A 17736-nucleotide genomic window follows, 5' to 3' on the forward strand; every position below is an offset into this window, starting at 1 on the left:
AAGGAGGGCGGGGGGAGAAAGGAGGGCGGGGGGAGAAAGGAGGGCGGGGGGAGAAAGGAGGGCGGGGGGAGAAAGGAGGGCGGGGGGAGAAAGGAGGGCGGGGAGAAAGGAGGGCGGGGAGAAAGGAGGGCGGGGAGAAAGGAGGGCGGGGAGAAAGGAGGGCGGGGAGAAAGGAGGGCGGGGAGAAAGGAGGGCGGGGAGAAAGGAGGGCGGGGAGAAAGGAGGGCGGGGAGAAAGGAGGGCGGGGAGAAAGGAGGGCGGGGAGAAAGGAGGGCGGGGAGAAAGGAGGGCGGGGAGAAAGGAGGGGGGGGAGAAAGGAGGGGGGGAGAAAGGAGGGGGGAAAGTAGGGGAAGGAAATGTAGCCCTGGAGAGAGAGAGAGAGAGAAGGCTGCAATAGCTCGGGGCCCCGTGCTCGCCATGCACGTATCCACCCAAGAGTTGTGGACCCCCTAGGGGTGAGGGGGCGGGAAAGGGGGCGGGAAAGGGGGCGGGAAAGGGGGCGGGAAAGGGGGCGGGAAAGGGGGCGGGAAAGGGGGCGGGAAAGGGGGCGGGAAAGGGGGCGGGAAAGGGGGCGGGAAAGGGGGCGGGAAAGGGGGCGGGAAAGGGGGCGGGGGGAAATGAGTTAATGTGTTAAATATTTAACATCAAGCATGTAAGTGATGAAAGTTTAGAAAACATCTGAAACTATGTTTAAAGTTTATTGGAAGACACTAAGTGATCATGAAATGCTGGATGAATGTAGTCTGGGTAATTTTTGCTCCATTCCAGTGCTCTCATTCTCAAATACTGGATGAATACAGTCAGTAATTCACACTTCAAGAGCAATGCTGCCTCAAGAAACGCAGTTTCTAACTAATACTTGAGTTAAATTGCTGTGTTAAAAAACTGCAAGATAAGATTATGTTGCTTAACGAGTAAATTATTACAAAATTTTACATTTTTAAATTCAACCAGCAATGATGTGACGTACTGAATTCAATTTTTTGTTACATCTGGAATCCATTACATAACCAAGTGCAGCTAGAACCATATATAATGAACCTGATTAGTAATATAGATAGAGGAAGGGCACTTACCACAATCAAAGCTGGTAGGGCAATTGCTATTAACTGGTACGGGTGAACAGCCAAGCTCTTTATAATAACGGATTATCCTGTTGTCAGGACATCCATTCACTGCTAGAATGTAAAGCAATGCTGCAACAAATAAATGAAATTCATTAGAGTGACTGTTGTCACTAGGTACAAATGTAACACATACATTTTAACATAGGCATATTTCAAATTAACGTTGAAAGCAATGCAAGATGGACAATTCTATTAAGGTTCTAGAAGGATCACGAGAAGGAAAAAAGAAAGATCATAATCACTGCAGATGTTTTTAATTATAGGGAATTAAAAGGGGTTAATAAGTCTATTTATTGGTCAGCATGTAAAAGTTGTTTACGAGTCTCTACACATTTTCACTCATGCCCAAATAAATTTAATTTTGCTTCCAGTGCCCATATGTGATGAGTTTATAGATTGTAGTAACATGTCACTTGTGTCCTCTGAGCACTGGTTTTACAATTTATCTCAAATGAGATTTTGTGGAGCATTTCTGTGGCACTCTGGTTCACACTGTAGATCTGTCACAAATTATGCAGTTATTCTTAGAATCTTCTCCCTCTCCCACTTCAGACAAGTTCCTTTGATAAATATCAATACATATCAATGTCGAAAAGGATTTGGATGTTAAGTCTGTAATCAGTTCCCTTTATACACTGTTGGCAATAAAACTGCAACATAAAGAAGGATAGTAAATAACAAAATTGTTTGTTGCTGTTATACCATATATCAGGAAGAACACATTATTAAATTTGTAGTTGATTTGGGATGACGGACAAGGCTATTTCATTCCATACTGCTTAACTCTGTCACAGTTCATCAGTTGTAGTGACAGGCAAGTGCTAGCATGCCAGTCTCTCAGTGACCCACTACCAGATGTTTCTGTATGTGGGAGAAGTGGTTAATGTGCATAGCAGGTCTTCAGTCTGACACACACTGTATTGAGATGTGTCATAACATTAACTTTTTGAAACCTAATGTCACAAAGACATCAAAGACAGGTCACAGCCACAGGGAGCAACACATTAAAAATGAAATGGCTGTTGTCCAGAACCATTGGTTCAAAATGTTCAAATGTGTGTGAAATCTTATGGGACTTAACTGCTAAGGTCATCAGTCCCTAAGCTTACACACTACTTAACCTAAATTATCCTAAGGACAAACACACACACACCCATGCCCGAGGGAGGACTCGAACCTCCGCTGGGACCAGCCGCACAGTCCATGACTGCAGCGCCTTAGACCGCTCGGCTAATCCAAAACCATTGGTGGTTGTGATGTGTACCCTATAGCACAACATACTATCATACCAGATGCTTGGCCTATAAGACGACAAATGCATCAGCAACATTCATATTTTTCAGGAACTCTATACATTGGTATGCAGTCTTGAGGACTGACTCCTCTGGAAAGACAAATGGGAGCAACTCTTGTGTCCAGTGTTATCACTGGGCACCTTTCTCTGTTGTTGCCTTTAGGAAAGCATAACAGTTTTTGTCAAGCTGACAGACCATGGCACTTCAGAAGTCACTGCACTGTCTGTGTATAGTTTTATTGCTGCAAACCCATTTCCTGACTGACAGTATGTGATATGATTAGAGTTCTGCATGGTCAGATGAATGATATGTCTGTCCTCTGGGGTGCTAGTTCTGAGGAGTCACTGAGATCCTCCATGTTGTGGAATGTGGCCCCACTGAACCCATCAATTTCTTATTCACATGACAGTCTATGACTCCTGGCCCATCAATACTGCCCAAAGATAAACTGCAGTCTTGATAAGCCATGATCCCTCCACTACCGAATTCAATGTGTGCTGCTAGACACTTCTCCTTCCTACATAATGCATAACACAACCTTATTACAATCAATCAACATTCACATTTGAATGAAAAACCTACTTCATAATATTTCCTTATAAACAGAATGTAGATAGAGTTACTCCTGTCTACCTAATGTGGTTGTGCTAACATTATAATCACTTGCATTTTCAAGAAGGTGATTCTCTTTCAATCCATGACTTGCAGACTGGTGACAGTGTGTTGTTTCTGCATCTATATATCTATTCTGTGAACGGGTTTTGTCTGTCAGTCCTAAACAGGTAACTATTCTAACTAGTGGTTTATTGCTAAACGAGGTTTGGGTCCGATAATGCAGCCCCACCTTCCTCTCCAGCTTCCCCCATTGAAATTTGTTTATGGTAACCGACTAATGTGCATCTCAGTTCAATGTTTAGAACTACTTGGACAGCAATCATATGGTTGTTAGTCACCAAGATCACCAAGTGTGAATGTGAAATCTTAGTTTAGTGAGAAATAGAACAGAAGCTTGATGTTTATGTTTATTGTTGCCAATGTTTGTTCCATATTTAAAAGAGGCATACACCATTATAAAAGAACCCTGCTATGCAGTTGGTTCAGTCATTTCTAATATTGGACAGAATCTATCACTGCCAACATGATTGATATTTTATACATATTTCTTCATAAGTAACTAAAATTGCAAGGGAATATAGTGCTAGCTAATAGAAGACTATGTATATACCAAACATCAACTTCGTAAATATCTGATTTTTTTCCTCTATTAGCTGCTGAATATCTTACAACACTGTTCTAGCAGGACTGTATTTCAGTACTTATCACTACCCCAGAGAGTGAAATCTTTCAGGTATCAAGAATTGTTATCATCACTCATGCTGCAGTTAGGTTTGTTTCATTCACTTTTGAATGCACACACCTAGGCGAGATACAATGGAAGAATGACAAATTTGCAAACCTAGACCAATATTTGTTTGCAAAGAAAACAAGAAAACCTTTATTTCTCACTAAAGTCTCCACTGAGATCTATGTATTTGGTAAAGCAATAGTGTTGTTCTCTTTGGTCAGAAAAGAAATACATTTTTAGATTTGTACAATACTCATTTACAACATGGATAAGCTATTCATTTGGAAAATCTTCCCCCTCCTCATCCCCTCCCCCCAAAAAACAAGACATTATTTGGTTAACAAAACCAGATAGAAATTTCACATGAGGTAAATCAGGGGAACCGGATCAGTGGAAAACTAAAGACAGGCCCATGCTCTTGAAATTTCAATTGACAGTACTGTTCTGGATTTGCCCTTCCATGTTTGTCCTACCCCATCCCGTAGGGATTTCAACAGAGGGATATGACTGTCAGTTGGCTCTTCAAAACCCTCAATGTGATAGCCAGCCTGTCTGGTGGCAGCAAGTAAGTGACAAGATTGATTGATGGGGTTTATGGGACCAAAAGTCAAGGTCATCAGTCTTGCAATTCAAAGGTAGTTGCATAAGATAGAGGGTCCACTGAAAGTGGGAGGATCCAGTGAAAGGAGTCAAACTATAAAAAAAAGAAGGTAAAACTCACACAGTAGAAGGCATAAAAGGGGAAGCCAAATCTAAAAACTGGAAAACTGATTGACAATAGAATGGTCTTTGCATGGAGGAGAAGTCTTAGTCCCAGACCTAGAAAACACAAAGAGAGGCCCTGTCCACAACCATCCTGTCCCTGTTCCAGGAGCAAAGAAAAACATTACAATTGAAAATAAACACCACTTTCATGTAGGAAACTGAGGACCAGTTCAGCCATCTGTGAATCATCTGCTAATACTAAAGACAAGGAATCTGGAAGGCTATACTTACTATGAAGGGCCAAAAGAAGGGGACATTACACCAATAAATGGGATATTTTCAGTTGGGCTCCACAGCCACATTGCAGAGGTGGCTCATTACATAAGAGAAAACAATGAGTGAGCCTAATATGACCAACGTGCAGGTGCCATAAGACAGTGGACTCTTTGCGAGATGAGTGGAAGGAAGAGTGCCAAGTTGCAGCAGTCTCCTCAATGACATTTGGTTTGTGGGGCATGAATTGCATGGTTATCAGCATCCGTACAAATTCCCAATCTTTACACAGCCTGATCTCACCACTTTCACAAATGATGATGAAATGAAGAGGACAACACAAACACCCAGTCCTCAGCTGGAGGAAATCCCCAGTTTGGCTAGGAACTGAACCCAGGACCCCGTGATCCAGAGGCAGCAATGCTAGCTCCTAGACCACGAGCTGTGGACAATCTCCTTGGTTGTGCAAGTTTTATTAGTGAGAGCAGTATTGCACCAGATATTCCACTGTTGAGCAAAGAGATATCTGACGTGTATCCACAATCTGCACTTAGGATCATGAAAGGAAATGGGGCTAAGTATCTACCTATCTTGCTGAACTGTCAGCCACTTTATTCGCTGGGATGCCCACATGACTTGGGAAGGCAATGGAGCAGGTGGCATGGCCAATGACAGGGAGAAGGTTATGGATAGCAAATACTAAAGGCTGATTAGAGGAGCATCAGCCCATAGCCTGCAAGCTAGTCAGTGAATCAATACGTATTAAAACACTGTGGAGGGAGTCCTGAGAAAAACTGGAGGGCCCTGTTAATGGCTAGCAGCTCTGCTGTGAACACACTACATGATCCTGGTAGTAAATGGTGTTCCACACCAGTAGAAGACTAAAGTATGTCTCACGTTATCCATAGTTTTAGAACCATCAGTGCAGATGACCTTAGTACCCTGGAACTCTTCAATGTCAGAACGTACAAGATGCTGGAATGTCATAGGGGTGACACAGACCTTAAGACTCTGGAATAGGGGTGGGAGGGAATACACAGGGCACATTCCAGTGAGTGGAGATGGAGATCCTGGTAGAGGGAAGTGACACACATTCCAACCAGCAATCCCAACTGGGGGCAGGTATCAGGAGGGAGACTTCCCCAGTAGCAAAGAGGATGGGGTAAACGGGATGGTCAGGAACTTGTTGAATGGTGACTGTACGAAATCAGGAGGTGGCTTCATTGATTTGTACAGAGGGAATCCTGACTTTTGCGAGTAGACTGTTGACAGGACTTGTGCAACTGGCACTGATAGCCAGATGCATCCTTATGATGAACATGGTCAAGTAGTTGCAGAGTGGAAGGAGCCACTGAGCCATAAACCTGACTGCCATAATCTAGTCTTGACAAAACCAAAGCGAGATGAAGATGGAGAAGAGTGGCATGGTCTGCACCCTATGATATGTGGGCCAGAAGGTGGAGAGCATTACGATTCTGCATGCTGGTAGTCTTCAGGTGGTGAATATGGGGCAGCCACGTCAGCTTTTTTATCAAATATAAGGCCCAAGAAACCAGACTGTGCTACAACATCTAGGTCCTTGTTGCCTAAATAAAGTTCTAGATCAGAGTGTACTGTGGGTCGACATCAAAAATGTGTAACCCACGTATGGAGCAAGGAAACGAAGCCATGAAAAGGAGCCCACACAGATGCCTGGCAGATGATGGCTTGGAGTTGGCATTCAACGGATGCTACCAAGTGAGAACTGCACCAGATGCAAAAATAGTCGACATAAAACACTGGGGTAACCAGAGGACCAACAGAGATACAAGCCTATTGATAGCAACAAGAAAGAGTGACAATACAGAACCCTGTGGGATACCATTCTCCTGGGCCTGAAGGATGCTGAGTAAAGTGCCAATGCAAATCCGGAAGGGCCAGTGGGACAAAAACTCGTGGATTAAAATCTGAAGGGGGCTACGAAAGCCCCAGCCATGAAGGGTAGCAAAAATGTGATGGCGCCAAGCCAAGTTGTATGCCTTACGTAGGTCAAAGAAGACCATGACAAGGTGCTTGCAGAGCCTGTCAGATTGCTGTTTCCAATATGAGTAAATGGTCAGTCGTAGAACGTCCTTCCCAAATGCCACACTGATATGAGGGCAAACGACCCTGAGATTCAAGTACCCAGCATAATGAGAAGCTAACCATCCTCTCAACCAGTTTATGAAGTACATTCGTCAGGCTAATCGGGTGATACCATCAAGAGATGTTGGGTTCTTCCCAGGCTTAGGGACAGGGATAAGTACGCTGTCTTGCAATTGTGAAGGGAAGTCACTTGTAATCCAAATGCAGTTGACGACCCTTAGGAGATGTTGCTTCTAGGTAACATCTAATCGTTGGATCATCTGGTTGTGGATGGAATCTGGGCCTGGGGCTGTGTCATGTGAAAAGGTTAAGAGCATGCAAGAATTCCCATTCAGTGAAGGGTTCATTACAGGATTTAGCTGGTGGGGGTTGAAACAGAGGGGAGCTTGTTCAGATCAGCATTTCTGCCAAGAAAGGTAGCAGGATAGGAAGAGGACGCTGATGCTGTGTTGCGAGATGTTCTACAAGAACCAATTGATCAGCGCACAGTACACCTTTAGGATCAGACACTAGACAGTTGATTCTCACTGACGGCCTAGAAGGCTACAGAGCTTTGACTAAACCTTCGACCAGGAGGCATATGCACCTAGGGAGGAAAAACAGCGCTCTCAGCATTCCTTTTTGCTCTACATAATTGTTGCAGCACCCGTTGGCGGTCTGGATAGCAACTGCTATGTCCTCGGTCCACCACGACACAGGTCGACAACGGGGGGCCTGTGGATACGGGGCCAGCATCAAGAGTGACAGAGGTGTTCTGCACGACCGCATCGATGCAATCTGACACAGAGGTTTTAAGGAGCACAGAAGACATATATAAAGGCCAACTAGCTCTGCAGACTGTCGGCGGATAGGAACGATAGCACCACCAGAAAGATCGTCACGAGGTGACCAATTTAGGGAAGCCACGAGAGCAGGTGAGGAGACTGTGAGATCGACAGCAGAAAAGGTGCCGTGAGCAGCACTGAAGTGGGTAGTGGAACAGTCATTGAGGAGAGACAAATCAGTCTGTAATAGGATGGTCAATTTATAGCCCGCTTCATGTAGGACGGGGCTTCTGTGCATAGAGGCGGATCGATAGGGTAGCGTGGAGGGGATGAGATCTGCGCATGTGTGGCAGCAGACAGCAGGCAAACAAAAGCCCGCGTTGCCGAACTGACTCGGTTGCTTTTTTTTTTTTTTTTGGTGGGGTTTAAGGGCGCTCAACTACTGAAGTCATTAGCGCCCAGTCACGGTTGCTAGAGCACATGGAAGCTAGTAAAACTCAAGGGGATGGGGGGGGGGGGGGACACCAGAAGGACCTGACAAAGATGCAGGTAAAATAAGTAAAAAGGTTAGATGTCTTTGGACAAGCCAGTCAAAGTTATAAAACGCAGAATACGAGCAGCTGCTCGAGCGTCATCAGCTAAAACATCTAGTAAAGTAGATGGCAGGGACAGGACAACACGAAATTGACTAAAATGGGGACACTACAATAAAACATGGCGCACTGTTAATGCCTGACTACAAGGGCACTGCGGGGCTGGGTCACCGGAGAGCAGGTAGCGGTGGCTAAACCGGCAATGTCCAATCCGCAACCTGGTCAGAAGGACCTCCTCTCGCCAAGATGGTCGGGAGGAGGTTGTCCAAGCAGTTGGAAGCGGTTTTACTGCCCGGAGCTTGTTTCCTTGGAGGGATGACCAAGCATCCCACCACAACGACACAAGCCTCTTACATACATCCCCACGAACGTCAGATGACGGGACACAATGGGAGGCTGGCCGAGGCAGGAGGACTGCAGCCTTGGCTGCAGCATCCGCAGCCTCATTCCCAGGCACTCCTGCATGTCCGGGAACCCACAGAAAACTGACAGAACCACCATTATCAGCGAAAGAATGGAGGGACTGCTGTATCCGTTGAATCAAGGGATGGACCGGATAGGGAGCTCCAAGGCTCTGAAGAGCACTGAGTAAGTCAGAGCAGAGTACATACGATGAATGGCGGTGGCGGCGGGCATACTGAACGGCCTGATGGAGAGCAAAAAGCTCGGCCGTAAAGCTCTAACATTGGTCGAGGAGCCGGTATCGACGACAAAGGCACAGCCGACACCATCGTCAGTTTTGGAGCCATCGGTGTAAATAAAGGTGTGACCGGCAAGTCGAGCACGAAGTTCGACAAACCGTGAGCAATACACTGCAGCCGGAGTACCCTCCTTCGAGAGTGAGCTGAGGTCGAGATAAATATGAACTGGAGCCTGGAGCCAAGGTGGTGTCGGGCTCTCACCCTCTCTGAAGGTGGTAGGGAGGGCAAAATCCAATTGTCGAAGCAGGCGACGGAAGCGGACTCCGGGGGGCAGCAGGGCAGACACATACAACCTGTACTGATGGTCGAGAGAATCGGCGAAGAAGGACTTGTAAGAGGGGTGGTCGGGCATAGACAACAGCCGGCAGGCATACCGACACAGCAGTACGTCGCGCCGGTAGGTCAATGGTAATTCGGCAGCTTCAGCATAAAGACTGTCGACAGGACTAGTGTAGAAGGCTCCGGTCGCAAGACGTAACCCCCAATGGTGGATGGAGTTGAGCCGGCGTAAGAGAGATGGCCGAGCGGAGGAGTAGACGAAGCTCCCATAATCCAGCTTCGATCGGACTATGGACCAATATAAGCGAAGCAGGACAGTGCGATCCGCTCCCCAAGATGAACCGCTAAGAACTCTGAGGACATTGAGGGAACGTGTACAACGGGCTGCCAAATAAGAGACATGTTGTTTTAGGGCGCACAACTTCAATGGTCATTAGCGCCCTGACTACGTTAAGAATGCACCGCGAGGCAAAAGTTTAAAACAACAACTAAAAGGGAAAACACGATAAAAGACAGACTGACAGGCATAGGATTAAAAAACAGCATCATCAAATGTCCTTAGAGAGGTTTGTCAAATTGATAAAACGAAGAACACGAGCAGCTGCTCGTGGGTCATCCGCTAAAATGGCATCTAAAGTACATGGCAGGGTAAGATCTAGACGCAGTGTGTTAAAATCCGGACACGACATTAAAATGTGGCGGACCGTCAGCAATTGCCCACATGGGCAGAACGGCGCCGGCGCAGCCGTCAGTAGATGGCGATGGCTGAACCGGCAGTGTCCAATGCGTAACCGGGCCAAAACGACCTCCTCCCGCCGAGAAGGGCGGGAGGACGTCGTCCAAACCGCGGGAAGAGGTTTCAAGGCCCGAAGCTTGTTGTCTGTAAATGCAGCCCAATCGGCATGCCACAGCGATAAAATGCGCCGACAAATGACCCTGCTACAATCTGATGAAGGGACACAACAAGAAGCTGTCCGAGGCTGGAGGACCGCAGCCTTGGCCGCGGCATCTGCAGCTTCGTTCCCAGGGATACCGACATGGCCAGGGACCCACATAAAGCTAACCAGAGAACCGACGTCCACCAGCTGCTGAAGAGAGCGTTGGATCCGGTGCACGAAAGGGTGAACCGGATACAGATCACTGAGGCTCTGGATGGCGCTCAGGGAATCTGAGCAGATGACATAAGCAGAATGTCGGTGGCGGCAGATGTAAAGAACAGCCTGGTAGAGGGCAAAGAGCTCAGCTGTGAAGACCGAACAATGGCCATGGAGCCGGTATTTGAAACTTTGTGCCCCGACAATGAAAGAACACCCGACCCCGTCATTGGTCTTTGAGCCATCTGTATAAATGAAGGTCATATTGATGAACTTCGAACGAAGTTCAACAAAACGGGAGTGGCAGACCGAAGCGGGGGTAACCTCTTTTGGGAGCGAGCTGAGGTCAAGGTGAACGCGGACCTGAGCCTGGAGCCAAGGTGGCGTGTGGCTTTCGCCCACTCGAAAGGTTGCAGGGAGTGAAAAATTAAGGTGTTGAAGGAGGCGACGAAAGCGAACTCCAGGGGGTAGCAGGGCAGAGACATACAACCCGTATTGACGGTCGAGAGAGTCGTCAAAAAAGGAACGATAAGACAGGTGGTTGGGCACTGACAGTAGCCGACAGGCATACCGACAAAGCAGTATATCGCGCCGGTAGGTGAGTGGCAATTCGCCAGCGTCAGCATGAAGACTCTCTATGGGACTAGTATAAAACGCTCCGATCGTAAGTCGTAAACCCCGATGTTGTATGGAGTTGAGGCGGCGTAAGATGGATGGCCATGCAGAGGAGTATACGAAGCTCCCATAATCCAGCTTGGAGCGGACGATCGACCGATATAGACGAAGCAGGACGGTTCGATCCGCTCCCCACGACATACCACTGAGAACACGGAGGACATTTAGGGAACGGGTACAATGGGCAGCCAAATATGACACATGTGGAGACCAGCTAAGTTTCCTGTCAAATGTAAGACCTAAAAATTTTGTTGTCTCCACGATTAGGAGAGCAACGGGACCGAGTCGTAAGGACGGTGGGAGAAACTCTTTGTAGCGCCAGAAGTTAATACAGACCGTCTTCTCGGCAGAAAAACGGAAGCCATTGGCGACACTCCAGGAGTAAAGACGGTCAAGAGAACGCTGAAGACAGCGCTCCAGGACACGTGTACACTGCGCGCTGCAATAGATGGTAAAATCGTCCACGAAAAGGGAGCCTGATACATCAGCTGGGAGGCAATCCATTATTGGATTGATCGCGATGGCGAAGAGAGCGACGCTCAAAACTGAGCCCTGTGGCACCCCATTCTCCTGGCGAAAGGTGTCTGACAGGACAGGACAACCCACACGTACCCTGAACTGTCGATCCATTAAAAAAGAACGAATAAAAAGAGGGAGGCGACCGCGAAGGCCCCATGTATGCATGGTGCGGAGAATGCCCGCCCTCCAACAGGTGTCGTAAGCCTTCTCCAAATCAAAGAACACAGCCGCGGTCGGGCGCTTCCGAAAGAAGTTATTCATAATGAAGGTCGACAAGGTAACCAGATGGTCAACAGCAGAGCGGCGCCTACGAAATCCACATTGTACACTGGTAAGTAGGCGTCGAGACTCGAGCAGCCAAACCAATCGAGAGTTAACCATTCGCTCCATCACTTTACAGACACAGCTGGTAAGCGAGATGGGTCGATAACTGGAAGGCAAGTGCTTGTCCTTACCCGGCTTAGGAATCGGGACAACAATAGACTCGCGCCAGCATGCGGGAACATGTCCCTCAATCCAGATGCGATTGTAAGTACGAAGAAGAAAACCTTTACCCGCAGGAGAAAGGTTCTTCAGCATCTGAATATGAATAGAATCAGGCCCTGGGGCGGAGGACCGTGATCGGCCAAGTGCGTTTTCGAGTTCCCGCATGGTGAATGGGACATTATAACTTTCACGATTCGAGGAGCGGAAGTTAGGTGGCCTAGCCTCCTCTGCCTGTTTGCGGGGGAGGAAGGCAGGGTGGTAATGAGCGGAGCTCGAAACCTCGGCGAAAAAGCAGCCGAAGGCATTGGAGACATCCTCAGGGGACACAAGGACGTCATTCGCGACCGTCAAGCCAGAAACTGGTGAGTGGACCTTAGTGCCAGATAGCCGGCGCAGGCTACCCCAGACAACAGAAGGAGTAAAACTGTTGAAGGTGCTTGTGAAAGTAGCCCAGCTGGCTTTCTTGCTTTCTTTAATAATACGACGACACTGAGCACGTAATCGTTTATAATTGATACAATTCGCCACTGTAGGGTGGCGTTTAAATGTGCGTAAAGCACGTCGACGAGCACGTAAAGCGTCTCTACATGCTGCAGTCCACCAGGGGACCGGTACGCGACGTGGAGAAGAAGTAGGGTGAGGGATGGAATATTCAGCAGCAGCGAGAATGACTTCCGTGAGGTGTGCGACCTGACGATCGCAGCTTGTGAAGGTTTGATCCTGAAAGGTCGCCCTGGAAGAGAAGAGCCCCCAGTCTGCCTTGGAGATGGTCCAACTAGAGGAGCACGGAGAGGGGGTATGCTGCAGGAGATGGATAACACACGGGAAGTGGTCGCTCGAATATGTATCAGAAAGTGCATACCACTCAAACCGGCGTGCAAGTTGGGGAGTACATATAGAGAGGTCTAAATGGGAATAGGTGTGAGATGTGTCTGAAAGAAAAGTAGGGGCGCCAGTATTGAGGCAGACAAGATTGAGCTGATTGAAAAGGTCTGCCAACAGGGAGCCCCTCGGGCAGGATGCTGGAGAGCCCCAAAGGGGATGGTGGGCATTGAAGTCTCCAGTTAACAAAAATGGTGCAGGTAGCTGAGTAATAAGATGCATCATGTCTGCCCTGGTAACGGCAGATGACGATGGAGTGTAAACGGTACAAATGGAAAATGTAAAAGTGGGGAGAGTAATGCGGATGGCAACTGCCTGCAGGCTGGTGTGCAACGTGATGGGATCGTAGTAAATATCATCCCGGACCAGCAACATAACCCCTCCATGAGCCGGGATACCTACCACAGGGGGTAGGTCAAAACACACAGAGGTGTAGTGTGCCAAGGCAATTTGATCGCACGGGCGGAGCTTCGTTTCCTGGAGGGCTATGACGAGCGGACGGTGCAAGCGGAGCAGCAACTTGAAGTCCTCTTGGTTGGAGCGAATGCTGCGAATATTCCAGTGAATAAGTGCCATCGTAAGATGAAAAGGAAGATGAAAGAAGGGGTCACCTCGAAGGCCGCTGAGGGCCTGGCTTCGAGCGAGCACTGCCGCCGCTATCAGTAGGCGGACAGTCATCGTCCATTGGGTCTATAGGTTCATCGGCCATCTTGGTAAGATGGCCGGGAGGGGGAGCTTCCTCCGCTGGTGAATGGCCAGATGTTCGGCTACCAGCGGTGCGGCCAGGCGAAACGGATGACGGCCTGGGGCGGCAACCGCTGGGTGGCGCAGGAGAAGAAATGCGCCGTGGCGGAGAAGGAGAACTGTGCTTCCTATGAGCCTTCTTGGAAGGACGGTTGGTGGAAGTACCGGTCGAAGGCTGGGAGGTCGAGGTACGTAGGAAGTCTGCACTGGACGGTTCCTTCTTGAAGGCCCGTGCATCTGACTTCTGGGTCTTTGTCTTGGCAGAAACTGATGAAGGTGCTTGTGTCTGAGGGGTGACGGGAGGAAGAGGAGACGTCGACCGGGCGATCTTAGCACTGGCCGAACGGACGACCGTGGTGCTGAAGGTCAGATCGCATGTCTGGGTTGCCACCTCCCTGGTAGTCCGAGGAGAGGCGAGGACAGTACTGTATTTCCCCGCTGGGAGCAGCGTGGGCTTCCTACTAGCCAATAGCTTGCGAGCAGCCGAGGTGGACACTTTCTCTTTGACCCGAATTTCTTGGATACAGCGTTCTTCCTTATAGACAGGACAGTCGCGGGAGGATGCGGCATGGTCACCCTGACAGTTCACACAACGAGGAGACGTAGGTGGACAGTCACCCTCATGGGCATCACTGCCACAAGTGACACATTTAGCCGCATTGGAACAAGACTGTCGAGTGTGATTGAAACGCTGACACTAGTAGCAGCGCGTAGGTGTCAGGACATAGGGGCGAACAGAAATAACCTCGTAGCCCGCCTTGATGCGCGATGGCAGCTTAACATTATCGAAAGTCAAGAAAAGTGTCCGGGTCGGTACAAGGTCATTGTTGACCTTTTTCATGACCCTATGGACAGCCGTCACGCCCTGCTCAGCGAGGAATGATTGAATCTCCTCGTCAGTCAATCCGTCGAGGGAGCTAGTATAGACCACACCACGAGACGAATTCAAAGTTCGGTGAGCCTCCACCCGTACAGGGAACGTGTACAGGAGTGTGGCCCGAAGCAGTTTTTGTGCCTGAAAGGCGCTCTCAGTTTCTAGTAATAAGGTACCGTTACGCAACCTGGTACAAGATTTGACAGATCCGGCTATGGCATCTAAACCCTTCTGGATAATGAAAGGGTTGACAGAGGAAAAAATCCTTTCCGTCCTCAGATCGAGAAACGACGAGGAACTGTGGGGCAGGCGGTAGTACTTTTGTCACTGGTGGCTGGTCGCGTTTCCGTTTTTGGGCAGAAGTCGAGACAGATGGAGTGAAATCCATTGCGGAGGAATCCCCCATGATTGCCAGCGTCCCCGATGGCGCGCTCCTTCCTTGAGGGGACCCTCTCAGAGGGCACTCCCGCCTTAGGTGAATGTTTACACTTCAGGTCACACCTCCCGAGAAACAGACGGAGGGACCAATCGGCATGGTCAGAAGGTATCAGCTCAGGCAATCACCCCTCCCTGGGCCTGGCCTTTACCAGGGGGTACGTGCGTGCCTTACATGTCTACCCAGGGCGGGGAATTATGCGTTACCCCGTCACCGGCTACGCGTGCGAACGCGTGGGTCGGCCTTCAGGCATGCACAGGGAGGAAGGAAGAAGAGGAAAAAGAAGAGAGAGAGGGAGAGAGAGGACAGACTGTCTCAAACGCCGAGGCAGAGACCAGAGAAGGCAAGGAGAAGAAGGCAATGAGAAGAAGGCAAGGAGAAGGCAATGAGAAGGCAAGGAGAAGAAGACAAGGGAAAAAGTAAGGAAGACAGTGAGGTGGAAAAGAGCAAAGAAAGGAACCAACCAAAGGAAGGAAGAAACGAGAAGTGAAAAAGCAAAATGACTGCAAATAGAGGTCGTGGAACCGTCCGTCTCCGGACGCAGGCGCTAACGACCCCCTTGAGGGGGTGGGACTCCTTTTAGTCGCCTCTTACGACAGGCAGGAATACCTCGGGCCTATTCTAATCCCCGGACCCGCAGGGGGGATAAGAGATATGTGGAGACCAACACAGTTTCCTGTCCAACGTGAGCCCTAGAAAATTAGTTGTTTCCACGAATGGGAGAACAACGGGACCGAGATGTAAGGATGGCGGAAGGAACGCTTTATATCGCCAAAAGGTGATACAAACTGTTTTCTCTTCAGAGAACCGGAAGCCATTTGCCACGCTCCATGAGTAAAGGCTGTCTAGACAACGTTGAAGGCAGCGCTCCAGGAGGCAAGTTCTCTGGGCACTGCAGTAGATCGCGAAGTCATCGACAAAGAGAGAGCCTGAGACATTAGGTGGAATACAATCCATAATTGGATTGATCGCGATGGCAAAAAGGGCTATGCTCAAGACTGAGCCCTGAGGCACTCCGTTCTCCTGGAGGAAGACGTCGGACAATACAGAACCCACACGTACCCTAAACTTTCGATCTGTTAAAAAGGAATCAATAAAAAGGGGCAGGCGACCGCGTAGGCCCCACCTGTGCATAGTGCAGAGGATACTTCCTCTCCAACAGGTATCATAAGCCTTCTCCAAGTCGAAGAACACGGCTACCGTTTGGCGCCTTCGCAAAAAGTTGTTCATGATGAATGTTGACGAAGTCACAAGGTGGTCAACAGCGGAGCGGCGGCGACGAAAGCCGCATTGGACATTAGTAAGTAGCCGTCGAGATTCAAGAATCCAGACTAACCGAGCATTAACCATGCGCTCCATCACCTTACAGACACAGCTTGTAAGAGAAATGGGGCGGTAACTAGAAGGAAGGTGTCTATCCTTCCCGGGTTTGGGTATAGGAACAACGACAGCGTCACGCCAACGCATGGGGACCTGACCTTCGCTCCAGACGCGATTGTAGGTACGAAGAAGGAAGCTTTTGCCCGCCGGAGAAAGGTGTGCCAGCAACTGAACGTGAATGGCATCTGGCCCCGGAGCAGAGGACCGGGACAGTGCAAGCGCACGTTCAAGTTCCAGCATAGTAAAGGGGGCATTATAAGTTTCCAGATTCAGCGAGTGGAAGGAAGGTCGCTGAGCCTCTTCTGCCTCTTTCCTGGGAAGAAAGACAGGGTGGTAATGGGCGGAGCTTGAAACCTCCGCGAAAAAGCGGCCAAAGGCGTTGGAGACAGCCACAGGATCAAAAAGGACCTCATTACCTGAGGTCAGGCCAGGTACCGAGGAGTGGGCCTTAATGCCCGACAGCCGGCGCAGGCCACCCCAAACGACGGAAGAGGGAGTAAAACTGTTAAAGGAGCTGGTGCAAGAGGCCCAACAAGCTTTTTTGCTGTCTTTGATGACTCTACGGCATAGCGCTCTGAGTCGTTTGTATTCAATACAATTCGCCAATGTAGGATGGCGGCGAAACGTGCACAAAGCACGTCGTCGAGCACGGATAGCGTCCCTACAAGCCTCGTTCCACCAGGGGACGGAAACGCGACGTGAAGAAGAGGTAGTACGAGGAATGGAACGTTCGGCAGCATTGATGATAACAGCCATGAGGTATTCGACCTGACTGTCACAACTGGGAAAATCGTGGTCCGGGAAGGTCGCCAGGGAGGAGTAAAGTCCCCAGTCAGCTTTCGGTATGTTCCAGTGCGAAGGACGTGGGGATGGGGTGTGGTGCAGGAGACTAACGACACAGGGGAAGTGGTCGCTCGAATAGGTGTCAGAAAGGACATACCACTCGAACCGATGGGCAAGAGTGGTAGAACAGATCGAGAGGTCCAAGTGGGAGTAGGTATGAGTAGAGTCCGAAAGGAAAGTCGGGGCGCCAGTATTGAGGCATACAAGATTGAGATGGTTGAAGACATCCGCCAAGAGGGAGCCTCTCTGACCGGATGCAGGAGAGCCCCAAAGGGGATGATGGGCATTGAAGGCGCCAAACAATAAAAACGGCGGAGGAAGCTGAACAATCAGGTGCATCAGGTCAGCCCGACTAACAGCAGATGACAGTGGCGTGTAGATGGTACAAACTGAAAAAGTAAAAGCAGAAAGAGTAATACGGACAGCTATTGCTTGGAGTGGGGTGGTCAATGGGATGGGATGGTAATAGACATCGTCCCAAACGAGCAACATGACCCCACCATGAGCTGGGATACCGTCCACAGGGGTGAGGTCATACCGCTCCGAGGTATAGTGGGTAAAGGCAATATGGTCAGTCGGGCGCAACTTGGTTTCCTG

At 49.1% G+C, this 17736-nt stretch overlaps 1 protein-coding gene across 1 annotated transcript in view; it reads right to left on the minus strand.

Moving 5' to 3' along the window:
* LOC126457518 (von Willebrand factor C and EGF domain-containing protein-like) overlaps window positions 1-17736 on the minus strand; it is a 183019-nt gene that overhangs the window by 131077 nt on the left and 34206 nt on the right. Inside the window, exon 2 of the mRNA XM_050093855.1 lies at window positions 1077-1196. Coding sequence (XP_049949812.1) covers window positions 1077-1196 — 120 coding nt within the window. The remainder of the gene's footprint in view (window positions 1-1076; window positions 1197-17736) is intronic.

The sequence above is a fragment of the Schistocerca serialis genome, chromosome 2 (genome assembly GCF_023864345.2).
Source record: "Schistocerca serialis cubense isolate TAMUIC-IGC-003099 chromosome 2, iqSchSeri2.2, whole genome shotgun sequence".
Lineage (NCBI taxonomy): Eukaryota > Metazoa > Arthropoda > Insecta > Orthoptera > Acrididae > Schistocerca > Schistocerca serialis.